A 15,638-nucleotide genomic window follows, 5' to 3' on the forward strand; every position below is an offset into this window, starting at 1 on the left:
AACATCTAAATGATGTCAAGAATTCAGCAAGGATTGAATTCCCTACTTCATCGGCATGAAATTTTCACATTGCTACTGAACTCTTGTTATTTTATCAGCCTCCTGCTCTTCAGACTCCATTTTCCAAAAACTTTTAAAGTGATTATGCAAGTCAAAGCTAATTTCTTATCACAGTTCTTGTATTTATTGGCTCGGTTGTTTGCGAGGGATTGTTTCACCCACCCTGTTTCCCTTGGCATTTTTAGGAGGTTCTTATAGTTGTTAGCAGCTGTAAATGGTATTAATAAGGAGTATTTGGTTGCTGGTTTCTGCAGTTTTGTGTGCTGATTAGTCTGCATTGCCAAAGGTTGAGCAAGTTTCTAAAAGAAGAATTGTTTCTTTGAATTGTGAAAACACAATTCTCAACAAAATAACAGCCGTGTCTGTGTCAAGAATTTTACGTGCAGGCTGATACACCTCTGCAGAAACTGGGGTGAAACACACAGTTTGTCCAAAGTGGTGTTGACTTTAAAGGCAATGGAGTTGCACCTAAAAGTTTCAAGAGCCAGATGGGAAGATGCCAAGGTTTTTCTCCTCTCCTCAGTGTTGTGTTTTGAGATGAGAAGCACTTGCCCACTTCAGTGGTACCTTTTCGAGTTGTCCATGCTGTGCTTCCCAAAGCAGTATTGGGGGTGAGTAAATGCCTTTCTCAGAGTAGCACAGCCTGTTTGTGACAATGAGCACATCTCCTGGATTGGTTTCGTCCAGGAGAATCCAGAATGTGTGCTCCCTGAACAGTTCTGAGTCCTTAAAGGTTTTCAAGGATCAAGTTGGCAAAGCCTTGGGCAACCTCGTCTCAGTCTGGTCTTAGAATCATAAAATATCTCAAGTTGGAAGGGATCCATAAGGACCATCGAGCCCAGCTCCCTGAGCTGACCTTCCTTGGAGCAGTGATGCACAGGAACCTGCCGTGATCCCTTTCCACGCGGTGGTTTTATGATTGATGACTCCATTGTCTTCCTTCAGAGCACGTCCTTCTTGTGGTCACCAGACCTTGGAGTTGGAGTACTAGATTCACCCAGATCAAGTTCATGGAATGAGTCAGCTAAAAAGAAGTGCAGTTTCCTTCTGCACACTGTCCTGGTTGAGACCAGCTGCAGGTGGGGAAGGAAAGAGCTCAGTGAGGTGCGATTTACCCAGGAAAGGGAAGCTGATGCCAAACAAAGCCTGTTGCTGCCTGTATCCCATGGAGCAGGGAGTTCACAAGCAGGAGGCAGGTGATGAGACTGTCCAGCCACAACAGCCAAAGTCAGCTTCACTTCCCTCTGGGACTTCAAAAGGAGGGAAACAACCACGTCCCACCTGTATTAGGCTTGTGTTCAGGTGAACACTACAGTTTATATTTCATCCTGTACATGGCGCAGCAGCCTGTGGCTGCTGAGCTGTGTGGAGTGTGTGGAGGGACTCAAGGGCTGGAACAGAGTTTGATGTGACCAGCAGATTTGCTCAGTGAGGTCAGATTTCCCAGCAGAGTCCCTTAATGTGGGAAGAAGGAATTGTGCCGGGGCTGACAACACTGGGTTGGCTCAGGATCCACGTGGTCACCTCGTCCAGCTGAACTTCTAAACAGACAGACCAGTCCTGGGGAAACTCTCCTCTTCATCCATTGCTGGGGCTCTGAGTTACTCCCTTCTAGCTCTTGGCTACATGAAGACTTTGATGTTGAAGGCTGAGGAGGGCTGGCTGCACCCTGGTCTTGGTTCTTGAACGCGGTTGCTCAACCGCTGTTACTGGAGAAGCTCCTTGACTCAGCCAGGACATTAATCCTGGCTCGTGCAGTAGCCTCCTCATGGTGTACCTGGAATTATCTCTTCAAGCTGTTCTCCAAGGTCTGCAGCAGATGGAGAGAGACATAATGAGTGGAGCAGTGGGGAGAACAGTTCAGACTTTGGGCCCATGCAGACTGGAAAAACAAAAGGAGTATTAGATGTGTGTAAGCAGTTCAGACGTGGTATGTCATTAATCTTCATCTGTGGTTTTTAAAATCAGCAACAGCCAGAATATCCCAGATTTGAAACCCGTGTTTGTTCAAACATAGTGGATGTGCAGACAATTTTTTCTGAATTTCACCCCACTGAGGTGGGTTTGTGTCAAGTGGATTGACTGGAGCAGCTCTGCACAGTGTGGCTCTAACCATCACAACAGCCCTGGTTTACAGGGTCAGCCCAGGGGTTTCGTGTTTACAGTTGTCAGTCATTTAATTCTTGACTGTTTTGTACCCGTTCTTAATTTCTAAAAAGGAAAAAAAAAAATCAGTGCTGCTTTTGAGCTGGAGTTTCTCATACTTAAGTCTGTGTAAAGATGATTTATGGTGCTAGTAGGGGCTCCACTGGAAATGCAGGATCTGTTATGAAGTGGATTGAACAGCCCATGCTGAAATGTTTATTGCTGTCTTCAAAATAGAATACATCAGGGTTGATGGTGCCTGTCCAGGAAAGAGAGAGAGTGGAGTGGGGCTAGTGGGGTATTTTTAGTATTCCAATAAAAGACAAGGCTTTTAAAGGAAATCACTTATTGCCATTTTGCAATCAAGAATGCAGGAGTGTTCCAGCGACTGCAAGAAATATGCGTCAAGAATGTCGGAGCCATAAGGAACTAATCATTAAATATTCTCCCGTTTCCACCCCCGGTCCTTGGGCTGAGGAAGCCATTTAGGAGCTTTGCAATTTGTATGTAAATCTCAACCCTCCTGACCACTCGGTCAAGCATCCAAGGGACTTAGGAGCCAGCAGCCCATTTTCAAAAGTTCTTACAATTCCTGTGCAAACAGGGCACTTTTTAAAATAGGAGACACATGGACCAAACTTCAAGAACACTTAATCTGACCTTAAATGACTTGATATGAACACTATATGATCCTTTTTCTGCTGTAACCTTTTCTTCTTGATCAGTGCCTTGCTGGTGAAGCTCTTGTGACTTCAGATACATCAGTAGAACTGTGGTTTTGTTGTTGCAGCTCGTTCCACTCCTTTGACTGAGCTGTGATTATTTTTTTTTTCACATGTAACTTTAGTTGATGCTTTAAACATTTTGGAAGCATTTTGGCACTGTAATATATCCATCTAACTAGGGAGGGAGCAATCCTAGCATTTGTTTGAGTGAAAAAACAAAGGATAATACTTTCTCGAGTGATTTAAGAGCCTAATGGGACAATTTAGTGATGCATCTAAGCAGAGCTGGTGGCTGCCTGCTCCCTCTCCCCATGTTCCCACCTTTTTCCTTGTGCTGGCACTGGTGTCCTGGTGAGGCAGTTCAGGAAGCTATAATGGTAGAAAACTGACCCTACCAAAAACAAAGGCCGGGGTGTTGAGCTGATGGCAGATGGACGTGGGCAGATGTCCCCCTCTGCACCAGACCAGCAGAGCTGGCCTTTCATTTTACTATTTATTTTTCCCCATTTGTCTTTACTGGAGAAAGTCGTGGAGGAGCACCAGTTCCCTGCTGAGATCATCTGTCACGGCTTCTGCCTTGTCCCAGCCTGCTGCAGGTACCGGTGCCGGGGTGACCCTTTCTTTCAGGAAAACCCTTTTGAGTTTGCCAGCTGGGCTGGGCTGCTGCAGGGGCTGGGGAGAGGAGCTGAGCTGGGGTGCAGGGATTGAGGAGGAACACCAGCCACCAGGGCACTGCCCTGTCCCTGGGACTTAACTCACCTTGGCCCCAGGTTGGTGTCTCTCCTTGCAGCCAGGGCTGGTAAATCCCCAGTGATGTCTCTTCAGTGACCTGTGGTTCGTGCTGCTGAGGGACCATCTGATGGTTGTGACTGTTGGATTTTCTTAGGTCATTTTCTTCTTGCCAGCAGAGCTTCCCCTGGCTGTCCTTCACACCCTGAGCTCTCACCCTGAGCTCTCCCCATCACAGTTCATGAAGCTGTGGTCTTTGCCAAACACTTCTGCTCCTCATTCCTTGTGGCATGGGGGGATATCTGCTGGGGAGCCTGGGGATGAGGATGTCCCACTTAAACCCTGTGCTTTCTCACCCTTCCCTGCTGCTTTTCGCTGAGCATCTTCCAGAACAAAAGGGTTCAGGGGACACCTGTGGCTTGATTGGGTTCCCTTCAGTGAACCTCATCTGAAAGAAGGGATTTGTAGATCCTCTGTGATCTTGTTTGAGCTGGTTTGTGTCTTTTCTCCTGGGAAACCTTCAGTGCACATTGAGGTTTGTGAAACTTCCCCAAGTCCCATTCCAAGTTGTAGCACAGTTGCTCAGAAGTGCAGCACGTTGCTTGACTGATCCTGTCTCTTGGCATCCCTTATGCAAAGGAAAGGATGCTCAAGAGTTTGGAGAAGGGAAAATTGGAAAGTGTGTGTGCTTATTTAATTAAAAACAAAACAAAAAAAAAAAAGGAAAAAAAATAAGCCACATGCAAAAAAATCCAGTAACCACGTCTGCCGATGACCTTTGGGGTTGGAAACAGTTTGATAATAGTGTGGGGACAAGCAAGGAAAGTCTGTGAAGTCACTCTAGAAGAACAAAAGGAAAAACCATGAGAATGTTTCCAGTTTGGGGCTTGCTGGGAGCTGGGTGATCTGCACAGCTCCGGATCTGCTGCCCCAGCTCAGCCCTCAGAACAGGACAGCAGGCAGAGATGGGTTGGGATTGCCAGTTTTGGGTTGATGTTGGGGTTTTTGGGGTGGGGAGTCCCTTGGGTAAGCTGTTGCCTCTTACACCTGCTCTTTGTGCCGTGGTGTGTCCAGGAAATTATTATCAAGTGTCTTTGCAGAAAGGTGTCGTTCAGGTGTGTGTGTCAGTTGCTTTAAAGTTGGTTCAGTAATTCAGTCTCAGAGGTACATGAACCATTTCTCCAGCATTGTCCTCTCTGAACTACCTTCTGCTATTTAAAGGAGATACAAATTTAGCTCAAAGTGTTCCCTTTCCCACAGACTCCTCTGAAAGTTAGAACTTGTGACAGTTTAGTTCTTGCTGTGCTCTTGCCTTGTCTTCACATCCAAACAAATGTCTTGCCTGTCTCTGAGCTTCACTTCTGGTGGCTCAGAAAGTAGAATTATTTATATTTCTAAATTTCCATAGGAAATCTTTCTGCCTTTGAACTGCCCTTCCTCTCATCTGGTTCTCAGGGCAGTGCAAGAGATTAAGGAATTGTTTAATAGATATACAGGCAATTGTGTGTTTGTGTGGCACTTTCCAACCACAGCCAGAGGCAGGAGATGACCTTCCCACAGAGCAGCTGAGCAGCAGAGATGGTGACACGTGGTTGAGGGCTGTGACCAAATCCCTGTGAGCTGTGGGTGAGGTTGGGTTTCTGTGTCGCTTTCTGAAGGAATATGGGATTTCTGGGCAGTTGTGCTTGGAAGCAGTTCAATGCACTGTCTGGCATGCATTTGTGATTTGAAAAAATAGATTAAAAAAGAAGCAAATTGAAGTATAACAATAATGGATTAAGAGAAACACTTATCTCACTTCCCTTCCTTCAGCCGGGCTGCACATGTGGTTTGAGACCCAAAGTTTGGGATTATTCGATTGCTGAAGTAATAAATGTTTTGGATGCAAACTCACTCCACGCTGCTTCTGGGGCAGAATCTGACTTTTGTTTTCTGATAGTGGTGGTTTTCATCTCTCTGTGATTTAGCCACACTTTGTTTGCCAACAGGCCCCGCTGTCAGGGATCTGAGGTGTCTCCATGCCGTGATCAAAGGCTCATCTGTGTGCCCCAGAGGGAATCGTATCTCCAACCTGATATGACAAAACCCCACAAAAATGCAGTTTTTAATGTGTGAAATAATGTTGACTGAGGAGTTAATGTGTATAAACAAAGTCTGTACCTTTCCCTCAGATAAATTGTTTCTTCAGGTTAATCTGGCATCGCATGAACAGCTCCAAATGTGGAATAACTCATAGACTGGGAGTTTTTTCATCCTACATAGGAATGACCTGGGTTTTTCTTTCTTCCAAATAAGGAATTAATAATGCAATAGTTGTTGTTTCCAACGAGCTCAGCTTTTTTGAGAAGCCTCTTTTTTTTTCTCTCCCCCTCCTCTAGACCCAATGAAACACATGAACATTTGGAGCCTTTAATAACTGTTCGCAGAGCCTGCTCTTGATTTCTTTGAGAACTGCCAATGATTTTGATGTCAGGGTTGAGAGGTACAATTGTAGTGTTAAATTTCTCAAGTCAGACCAGTTGAAAAGGAAGGTCAAAAGCAATAAGGCCCAGGTTCCTCTGGGCGGGCGGGGGCGTCGGATAATGTGCGATCCCAGCGTTTTACCCGGACCTGTCGCCCAAGAAAACGTTTGGCTGTCACAAAACTAATAAAGAACAAGCCTCCAGAGAGATGGTTTCAATGATGCAGGTGTAGGAATTGGGGGGGGGGGATGTATTTACATACAAGCCAGCTTAATAGCGTGGGATTTGTGCTAAAGTGGTTCTTAATGCAACACAAATTGAATACCCGGCTCGCTCGGAACGAGGAGAACGTTAGAAGGAAAGAGGTTTTTTATAGCTTTTGGGGGAGAAAGTGTTTGGCTCTTTTTTAGGGAACATAAAGGACAGCAAGATGGATTTCTTGGGGCGCTTGCCATGTGAAAGTAGTGCTTTAGGTATGTGTGGTGGGTTCGGAGCCAGCGGCCGAGCTGGTTCTCTGCTGCCTCGAAAATCAGGGTTTTGAGCACATTTGGGCAGGGTTTCTGCCATATATCTGGCAACACAGGCTTAAAATTAACTTACTGAAAAAGCAGATAAAATTTGGGTTTTTTAAAAACTGTGATATTAAATAGAAGTGCTCAAGGAAAGCAGCCATGACTCTACAGCCCCTTGTTGAAGCTCCCATCCTTCCCCTGCTTCTCTCCTACCCTATAAAACAACTATTATGTGTTTATAAGTTAGTGCTCTGTGTCACTTATAAAAGAAGACTTGTTCATAAACTTCTGGATAGACAGTTCTGTGGGAATATAATTTACTTGGCATAAACCAAGCTGCTTTTTCCAGATAATGTAATGCTATACCAGGCTCTTTAAAGTCATAGCATGCTATTTATTATTATTTTATAATCTATAAAAGACACCAGTGCTGAACCTTTAGGGTTATTGAGAATAACACTATGCTCAAATCAGCAGAAAAGCTCAGGAAACCCCAAGAACAGCTCCTATTCCCAAAAATATTCACCAGCAAGATGCTGGGGGTGCTCAGGGCTTGTTGCAGGGCTGCTTTCCCTGTGTCTCCTCTCTGCAAACACCAAGAGCCAGGGGATGGCCCAAAGGCACATCCCATTTTTGGGGTGGGATTTGCCAGCTGCAAGTTAGACCTCGTTGGAATGGACTTGGATGTAACCTTTCAGCTTCTGAAGCCAGGGCAGAGGACTTGGCCACACACACTGCACATGCCATGGACTTTTTCTTTTTTTAATGTGCTGAAATCAATGTTTACTTCAATGCCCAGGAACCAGCCTACGTGTGGCTGTGTTTGCTTTCTGAATATCCTCAATATTCGGCAAGAGCACCAAGCTCACCCAAAGGACAGCCCCTTCCCGAGGCTCCAGGTTTCCAGCTGAGGTGGGTTTGGGGATGGCAGATGGGGATCACATTGGTCACGTCTGTGGCCAAAAAAGAGTTGGTGCTCCCTGTTGGGAGGGGCTGCCCTGCTGCCCCAGCAATCTGCTTCCAGGCTGGGAGAGAAGCCGTGGCTGTGCCCCCTGTGGAGAGGAGACATCACCCCTCAGCATATGCTCGATTTACTTCCCCTGTTTATAAAGACCATCCAAGGCTCTGTGCACTAATTATAGCAGCAGGGACTGGAAGAGATTTCCTTGCTCGTGGAGTCCAGACTTCAGCTCTCACAGACAGATTCCCTCTGCACTTGCTTCCAGAGACCCTCCCAATGTGCTTTGGAAGCATTTGGGATGTTCTCCCCAGTGACTGGGTATTTCCAGGGGCAGCCCAAGGCGGGCTGGTGCTCAGAGCAGTGGGTGAGCACCTTGCTGTGATATCTTGTGCCATCACTGACAGGTTTGGGGTTGAACAGAGTAGTAGGGTGGACCTGGTTTTACACTGGAAGATACCTCCAAGGCAGAGGGACAGATCAGTGTTGCCACTGGAGACCTGTGGAGGCCTGGGTGCATCTCCCTGCTCCCTTCACATCCCTGCCTGAGCTGGGTGGCAGCACTGGTTGGTGGTGACCAAGCAGTCATGGAGCATGTTGGTGATGGGATGCTGAGCAGCCACATGGAGCACATCAGGCGTCCACTCCTTGTGCCAGGACTGGTGGGGGACTGAAGGAGAAGAGCTGAAGTGTTGCTGACATTGGTAGTGCCATTAAACAAGGGTCTCCTCAATCCCTGGAATACACCTTGCTGGTGTGTGTTTATAAAAATGAAACCAGGATCTCATTTCTGGAGCAGGGAGATGCCAAGGGGAGGAGGAAGGTGCAATGTCTCCTCTGCAGGGGCTGCCCAGGGTGACATGATGTTGGACACCTTGTAGAATGCCCTGGCTGATAACACATTAAATCTCAGTGGCCACAGAGTGACTGTGGTGGTAAATCAATAGTCTGATAGAAGGAGACCAGAAATCTTTTGACACTTATTCAAGAGGGACTTGTCAAAACACGATGGGTTTATGACCAAGTTCCTGCCTGCCCGTTCAAAGGCACTTGAACCCCTGCCAGATCCTGAACGCGCTCGAGTTCCCAGGAGCTCCGTTCAGCACAATAAGGGGATATTTCACAGTAAATATTGCCCTGTCAGAACACTGGCACGAGCACCCAGTTGACAAGCAACAGTTTGGCTGCTCTGTGTGGGTGCTGCAAGTTTCTCCCTCCATCGGCGGCTCTGCTTGTGAGCAAACATCCCTGCTGGGCTCCCACCTTCCTCAGCTTAGGAATTAAAGAGGCTCTAAGGAGAACTGTGGATCGCTGAGCCTCAGCCCCTCCATCCCAGCAGTCAGCAGGAGGAACAGGAAAGTCTCACTGATTAATCACAAACACAAAAGCGGCTGCTGGCTGACGGGAGGGATCCGCTCTTCCCTGAGGAAACCACTTCATCAGATTCAGAACAGTTATTGCAGGCAAATGGGCTTGTTTGGGACATGCCACCCTGTGCTTCCATGAGCTTACAAACCAGAAATGTTTGTTAACTCTCTGTGCTCTCACAGCTCTGCAGCACACCCGGGATTTCAGCAGCAACACGTGTGCTGTGCCTGTAGCATGGGCTCCATCCCAGAGGACAGGGATGCTCCCCAGGGCAGGGATGCTCCCCAGGGCAGGGATGTTCCCAAGGGCAGGGATGTTCCCCAGCACAGGGATGTTCCCCAGGGCAGGGATGTGCTGTGTGCAGTTGTACAGGGTGCTCAGTTTGGTGTGGCTCCGAGCCATGTCTGGGATCTCTGCGATGGGAAAACAGCAAAGGCTGGGATAAAGAGAGGGAAATAAAATGGTTTATTGGACTTTTCATCTATGTGATTGGTGTCTGTCGTTGCTGGGGATGGCAGTGCTCCAGGGAGCAGGGTCTAAGTGGGGTGTAAGTAAGAAACAACCTAATGAGAACTTACACCCTGGAGTAGGGCCCAACCAGGCAGGGGTGGCTACTGCCAGGCTGAGTAGGCACAAGGGAACAAGAGTCCTCAGCCAGCCTGTATTGACATGATCATTAACCCCCTGGACACTGAGGTGTAACTGGAGGTGCAGATTCCTCTCCTGGATGCCCAAACCCCTTCAGGTGGATTTGGACCTGGAGGAGTTGTTTACATTTCTATGTGAACCTCAGATTGGAAAGTCGTTTGTATAGGAGTAAATCAGGAACCCCAAACCAGTGACCCTCAGAGCTGATAAATCCTGGGGAGAGGGAATAGCCTGGGGACTTGGGTTGCCCCAGGTGACCCTGAGAAGATGGAGTGTGGTGTGAACCCCAGATCCTATGCTCTCAGGGCTGGACAGAGCAGGAGAGACAGACTAAAGAGAGATCTTAACCTAGAGATTAATTACATGTATTTTAACCTTTTCTTTCCATCTTACATCTGAAAATTTGATCTTCACTGTTTCTGGAAAAGGTTTGGTGGGGTTTGAAGTATCAACCTCCCCTGAGCCCAGGGACTGGGGGGTCAGGACTGGGGGGATGAGCAGAGGTGTAGCTGATCTCAGCAGCAGCAGTAACCCCTGGCAGAGCAACAGGGCTGGTGCTCCCAGGAACTGTGGGGAGATCCCCATCCTGCCATCCTGCCATGCCCTGGAACTCAGTGTAAGCTGGGAACGTGCTCTCTGCATTTCTGCTCTGCTCCTCCGAGCTGGATCAGCAGCTGGAACAGCAGCTGGAACACTGAGCCTTTAGCAGAGGGAGCTTGGAGTGGCATTTTCTCCAGCCTGCCTTTGTTATTTGCTCTGTAATTGCTCATAGATTTCTGCTTTCGCTTCCCACCTTTCCCTGAGAGATGCAGTTTGGATTTGTATTCCTGTCACTTTTGTGCAAGAATCTTTTCTTTGTTCTTGTCCGACTCCTGTTGACTCTGTTAGTGACTTTGATTCCTGAACTTCTCTTTGAGGCCTTCTTGTCAAGGGGAATATTTATAATTCACAGGACTTGAGAAAAAAAAAAAAAAAAGGCAAAGCAGGCAGGGAATCCAGAATGCAGAATTCCTGTCAGATCCTATCCATAGCTTTTGTCAGGAAAGCATGTGAAACACCCAGGTTTAAAACCTTCAGATCCTTTTAATCTGCTATTCTTTGGTACAAGGGGGGAGAAAAATGTGTGTAACATCTGGTCTCTATCATGCAAGAGGTGCTTTGAAATTTGTGTGCTATTGGCAATTCATGTTGTCCTGTTCTCTGTGTGTGAATCACTCGGATCAGATCCCTGGTCACTGATGGAGGGGCACCAACACAGGCTGGCTCTGCTGCTCACATGGGATAAGGACTTGACCACTGCTTTTTGGCTCCAGGTTTTTAATACCAGTCTCTTTCCAGGAATAAAATCAGGATTATTTCATTTTGCTGTCCTGTTCTTACTGCCCTGAAGGTCCCCTGAAATTTCGGGTTCATTTGCCCATTAGCAACACTTTATTAGTCCCCCACCTTCCCCCCTTCCTGTGGGGAATAATTCAGGGTTTATGTGCAGTTTTTCTTGGGAGTTGTCAAAGAATAATTACACCCCATTAACTCCACTTTGTATCATTACTAATTCACACCTATAGAGTATTTTCCAAGCAACTGATCTCAGTTGTCTCTTAATTGCTCGAGTCCATAAACTCTGTTAGGCTGAAACTGTGCGAAGGATTTGCACCCTCTAAAACTTTTCCCTCCAGTGCAAAACATAACAGAGAATCGGAATGTGGTGGCTTTATCAGACCTTATTTCTTCCCCGTGTAAGCAAATTATTTGCTTCTGGCTCTCTTGAAAACTGCAAAATGTATATTAAGGTGTATAAGACGTGAGACCAGAAAGATAGTGAAAGGCTGAGAAAGTTGGGGCTGTTCAGTCTGGAGAAGAGAAGGCTCTGGGGAGACCTCAGAGCCCCTTCCAGTGCCTGAAGGGGCTCCAAGAGAGCTGGAGAGGGACTGGGGACAAGGGCCTGGAGGGACAGGACAAGGGGAATGGCTTTAAACTGAAGGAGGGTAGATTTAGATGAGATATTGAGAAGAAATCCTTCCCTGTGAGGGTGGTGAGGCCCTGGCACAGGTTGCCCAGAGAAGCTGTGGCTGCCCCATCCCTGGAAGTGTCCAAGGCCAGGTTGGACGGGGCTTGGAGCAACCTGGGCTGGTGGAAGGTGTCCCTGCCCATGGCAGGGGAGTGTAACAAGATGATCTTTAAGGCCCCCCTTTCAACCAAAACCATTCTGTGATTCCATAGATGGTGTTGCCAATAATCAGTTTAATAAACAGTTTCACCCAGGTGTCCTCTAAACAGAATCACCCAAACCATCCTGCCCACAGGGTGCAGTCACTGTGTCCTGTCCCTCACAAGCCAAAGAGTTTTTCCCCACTGCAGTGCCAGGTCCTGTCACGTCCTAGGGCATCCCAGGTGGAGCACATGGAATTGCTGCCTTCTCTGCCAACAGCTGTTCCTGCAAGGAAAACACCCAGTATCCAAGACCTGCTGGAGCCAGTGCAGGGAAGTGCAGCCCAAGCTCAGATAACAAATGGTTTCAACTGAGCATAAAAGAAAAAAAAATACTGTTGGTGGCAAGTCTTATTTCCCTGGAAAAAAAAATCCTGGACCCCTGGCAGAGAAACAGTTTCTGCACAGAAAACATGACACTATTTACAAAAAGCAGTGTCTAATATCCTTTTCCAGCTTGGAAAGAGGGGTTTATTTTAATACATCCTTTTTTAATTGCCATGAGCTGGACTTGTAAATACTGTAAGTGGTTGAGTAATAGTCATGTGTGAGCAGACCAAAGGAAGGGACAGGTTTTTCGTTCCTGGAACCATTCCCACAGCTAGGACAGAGAGACAGCACGGAGCAGATACTAAACACAAATAAAAGCCTCTTAATTAAAAGATCATTTAAGCCCAGGGGACACCCCTGTGTGTGTGATGCCAGTGCCCAGCACAGTGGTCCAGCCAGGTGAGGAGTTTGTGTGTTGGGGGTGGTTTGGGAGGTGATGGGGGGACTGGAGGGATCCAGGCCATTCTCACTGAAACATTTCTTCCTTTCCTCTAAAAAAAGGGAAAGGAAGGAGGTCCCCTAAGAAAGGGGAAACAAAGGAGAAGGGAGGTAATTCTGCCACTCTGCCCCCTCAGCTGAGACCCCCCTGCAGAGCTGCTCCAGCCCTGGGGAACAGCACAGGGAGGACATGGAGCTGCTGGAGAGAGTCCAGAGGAGGCACCAAGAGGATCAGAGGGATGGAGCAGCTCTGCTGGGAGGAAAGGCTGGGAGAGCTGGGATTGTGCAGCCTGGAGGAGAGAAGCTTTGGGGTGACCTAATTGTGGCCTTGCAGTACATGAAGGGAGCTGACAGGAAAGAGAGAGACTATTTCCAGGGGCTTCACACTGATAGAGAATAGATTTAGATTGGATATTAGAAAGAGATTCTTGGCTCTGAGGGTGGGGAGGCCCTGGCACAGATTGCCCAGAGAAGCTGTGGCTGCCCCATCCCTGGAAGTGTCCAAGGCCAGGTTGGACAGGGCTTGGAGCAACCTGGGCTGGTGGAAGGTGTCCCTGCCCATGGCAGGGGGTGGGAATGAGATGGTCTTTAAGGTCCCTTCCAACCCAAACCCCTCTGTGATTGTATGAATTAGTTTCCTCTAGCAGGTTCCCACAGCCATGTCACCTTGTCACTGTCCTTCAGTTGTGAGGGAGAGAAAATCTGCTGTGCTGGGTTTTGGGATCAGTCTTTAAAACGATCCATAACTCATGTTTTTTAACACTGTCCTTCAGAGCAGCTGGTGTGCCTGAATTGAGAAGTAGTTGTGAAGTTTTGTAAGATCACATTCGTTAAAGTCTGGTGGGTTTGGGGGCAGGATGGGGCACAGGGAGCCACAAGCTGCATGGTGGGGCAGAGCAACTGTTGGACTCTCTCCAGTGCTGGATGATCCACATTTTCCCAAGTCAGGCACATGCCTGAAAGCCTGGGTGTTTTTGTCTGCACAGAGTTTTTTCTGAAAGCAGGAGAAGTTTGTGTTGGAAACAATTTCCTGATGCAATTTGGATTTCCTTCCGAATAATCCTTTGCCCCAGTGGGATGGTACAGAGGGATTCTAGAAAAGCTTAACTGGCCTCACCATGAGTTAAACACATCCCTTAGTCTTTGCATGACAGATGTTCAGGTAGGAAAATACCCTGCAGGGACTGTTAGAAAATATTTGAAGGGTCAGGAGGAGAAACATCCTCTCTGCCAATGTGGGGGTCGAGTCCATGTCTCTGTCCCTGTGGCTGGTGTGCAGGGATCTGTGAGGGATGAGCAGAGGGAATCAGTCTCAGCTGGGTGGAGGAGCAGGACTCAGAGGAAGAATTTAATTGCAGGAAACCATTTGTAAATGCTGAAGGCACAACCTTGACGTTGTTCCATCTCTTGCAGGAATGCTGGTGGTGATCGTGCTGCTGCTCATCGCCATCGTCGTGGTCGCTGTCTGGCCAATTAACTAACACAGAGCCAGGGCTGGTGGGAGCAGCTGCTCCACACCGAGCACAAGGGCTCCAGAGAACAGCCTGACTGTGTGCAGAGACCTTCTGTGTTGGAAATAACCTCAGCAGTACCAGACCGAAGCCGTGTCCGCCAGACATCCGCTCTCCTTCGATGTGCAGCTGAGCAGAGCTGTGTGATTTGGAGGATTTCAACGGGAAAAGGGCTCTCTTCCCACCGTCCTCTGGCACTCAGGCAGCAGCAGCTGTACAGTGGATACATCTCTCCTGCATCTGTGTCTGAGGATGTGCTGGTGCCACTTGCCCACCTGCCACCACTTCTGCTGAGCTCAGTCGTCCCGAGGGCTTTAAAATACTGAAATGCAGGAGTGGTTTGGAGTGCAGTGACATTCCTCTGCTTCCTGATACCTTCCTTCAGAATGAAAATGCTTAACGTTTTTCAAGGAATAGTCTTGGGGAATGGCTGCACCTGGTTTCTCACAGGGTGGAATGTGAGAGCCCACAGAGCCCTTTGGGAGCAGCAGGACCCCCATGGGCTGCACGGAATCACTGGTGAGTCAGACCAGAGTTATTGGGGAGTTACTGATCTCCACAGAGAGAAATGTGAACAGCAGCAGGACTCACAGCAGGCATGTGAGGGTGGAGAGCCTTGCCCTGGTGTCCTCCCCACAGGCTCTGCCAGGCTGACCACGGGAGATGTACCATCATTAACGTCCTGATCTCGGTGAGCGAGCTCTGCCTCTTCCTTTATAACTTCTCACACGCTGTTAAAGCTGAGAGGAAGGATTACCCATCTCAAAACTAATGAAAAAGAAGTACTGAATGTTTGCTTCTGGCCAAGAAAATAATTATTTTGTTACACGTGTCAGTTTGATTTCAGCATTAATAGAGCAAGCAATAAATACTGAATAAAAGCCGATCCATTTATTTACAATTTATCTGCCTGGGGTTTTATCGTTTCCTACCATCTCGTGCTGTCCATGAATGATTTATCCAGCACTTACATTTCCTAAGTGTTGATTTGCAGAAGGAAACAAGCAATTTCTGTCAGACTTCACATGTATTCTGAAGATCTGTGAGAGTTGCCAGCCCTGGGCTCGTCCTCATCTGCCCTGGTGGAGTGTCTTCCTTCACAGCTCTCAGCTGGCTCTTGGCACTCCTGTCCCTCTCCCTGCCTTCCACCCACACAGCTGGGGTGGGGGTGCTGCTCTGGGAGGAGGGAAGCCAGGCTGTCCCCTGTTGAGGGACATCAAGCCATTTTGCTCTTCTGGGTTCAGTTTCCCCATCTTAGCTGGGGCTTGGGCACAGACCCCTTCATTAAGACATGACCTGAGATGACCTTCAGCCATCTCCTTGCAGTGGGCAGGTGTTGGCTGGAGCTGAGGCTTTGACTCCATCACTCCAGGATCTGAGCTGGGAATGACAGAGGTGGCTGTGATGGGAGAAGATGGAGTTTTGCAGGAAGCAGAGGTAGGGAGCTGTTGAGTACCCCATGGAATACAGAGAATCACAGAATGGTTTGGATTGGAAGGAACCTTAAAGAACACCTTAAAGATCACGGGCAGGGACACCTTCCA

At 47.9% G+C, this 15,638-nt stretch overlaps 1 protein-coding gene across 1 annotated transcript in view; it reads left to right on the top strand.

Annotated features, from left to right (window-relative positions):
• STX8 (syntaxin 8) overlaps nt 1-14,999 on the top strand; it is a 108,111-nt gene extending 93,112 nt beyond the window's left edge. The window contains exon 8 of the mRNA XM_032706808.1: nt 13,997-14,999. Coding sequence (XP_032562699.1) covers nt 13,997-14,064 — 68 coding nt within the window. The 3' untranslated portion in view covers nt 14,065-14,999. The remainder of the gene's footprint in view (nt 1-13,996) is intronic.
• The last annotated feature ends 639 nt before the right edge of the window (nt 15,000-15,638 follow it).

Source organism: Chiroxiphia lanceolata, chromosome 19 (genome assembly GCF_009829145.1).
Source record: "Chiroxiphia lanceolata isolate bChiLan1 chromosome 19, bChiLan1.pri, whole genome shotgun sequence".
Classification (NCBI taxonomy): domain Eukaryota; kingdom Metazoa; phylum Chordata; class Aves; order Passeriformes; family Pipridae; genus Chiroxiphia; species Chiroxiphia lanceolata.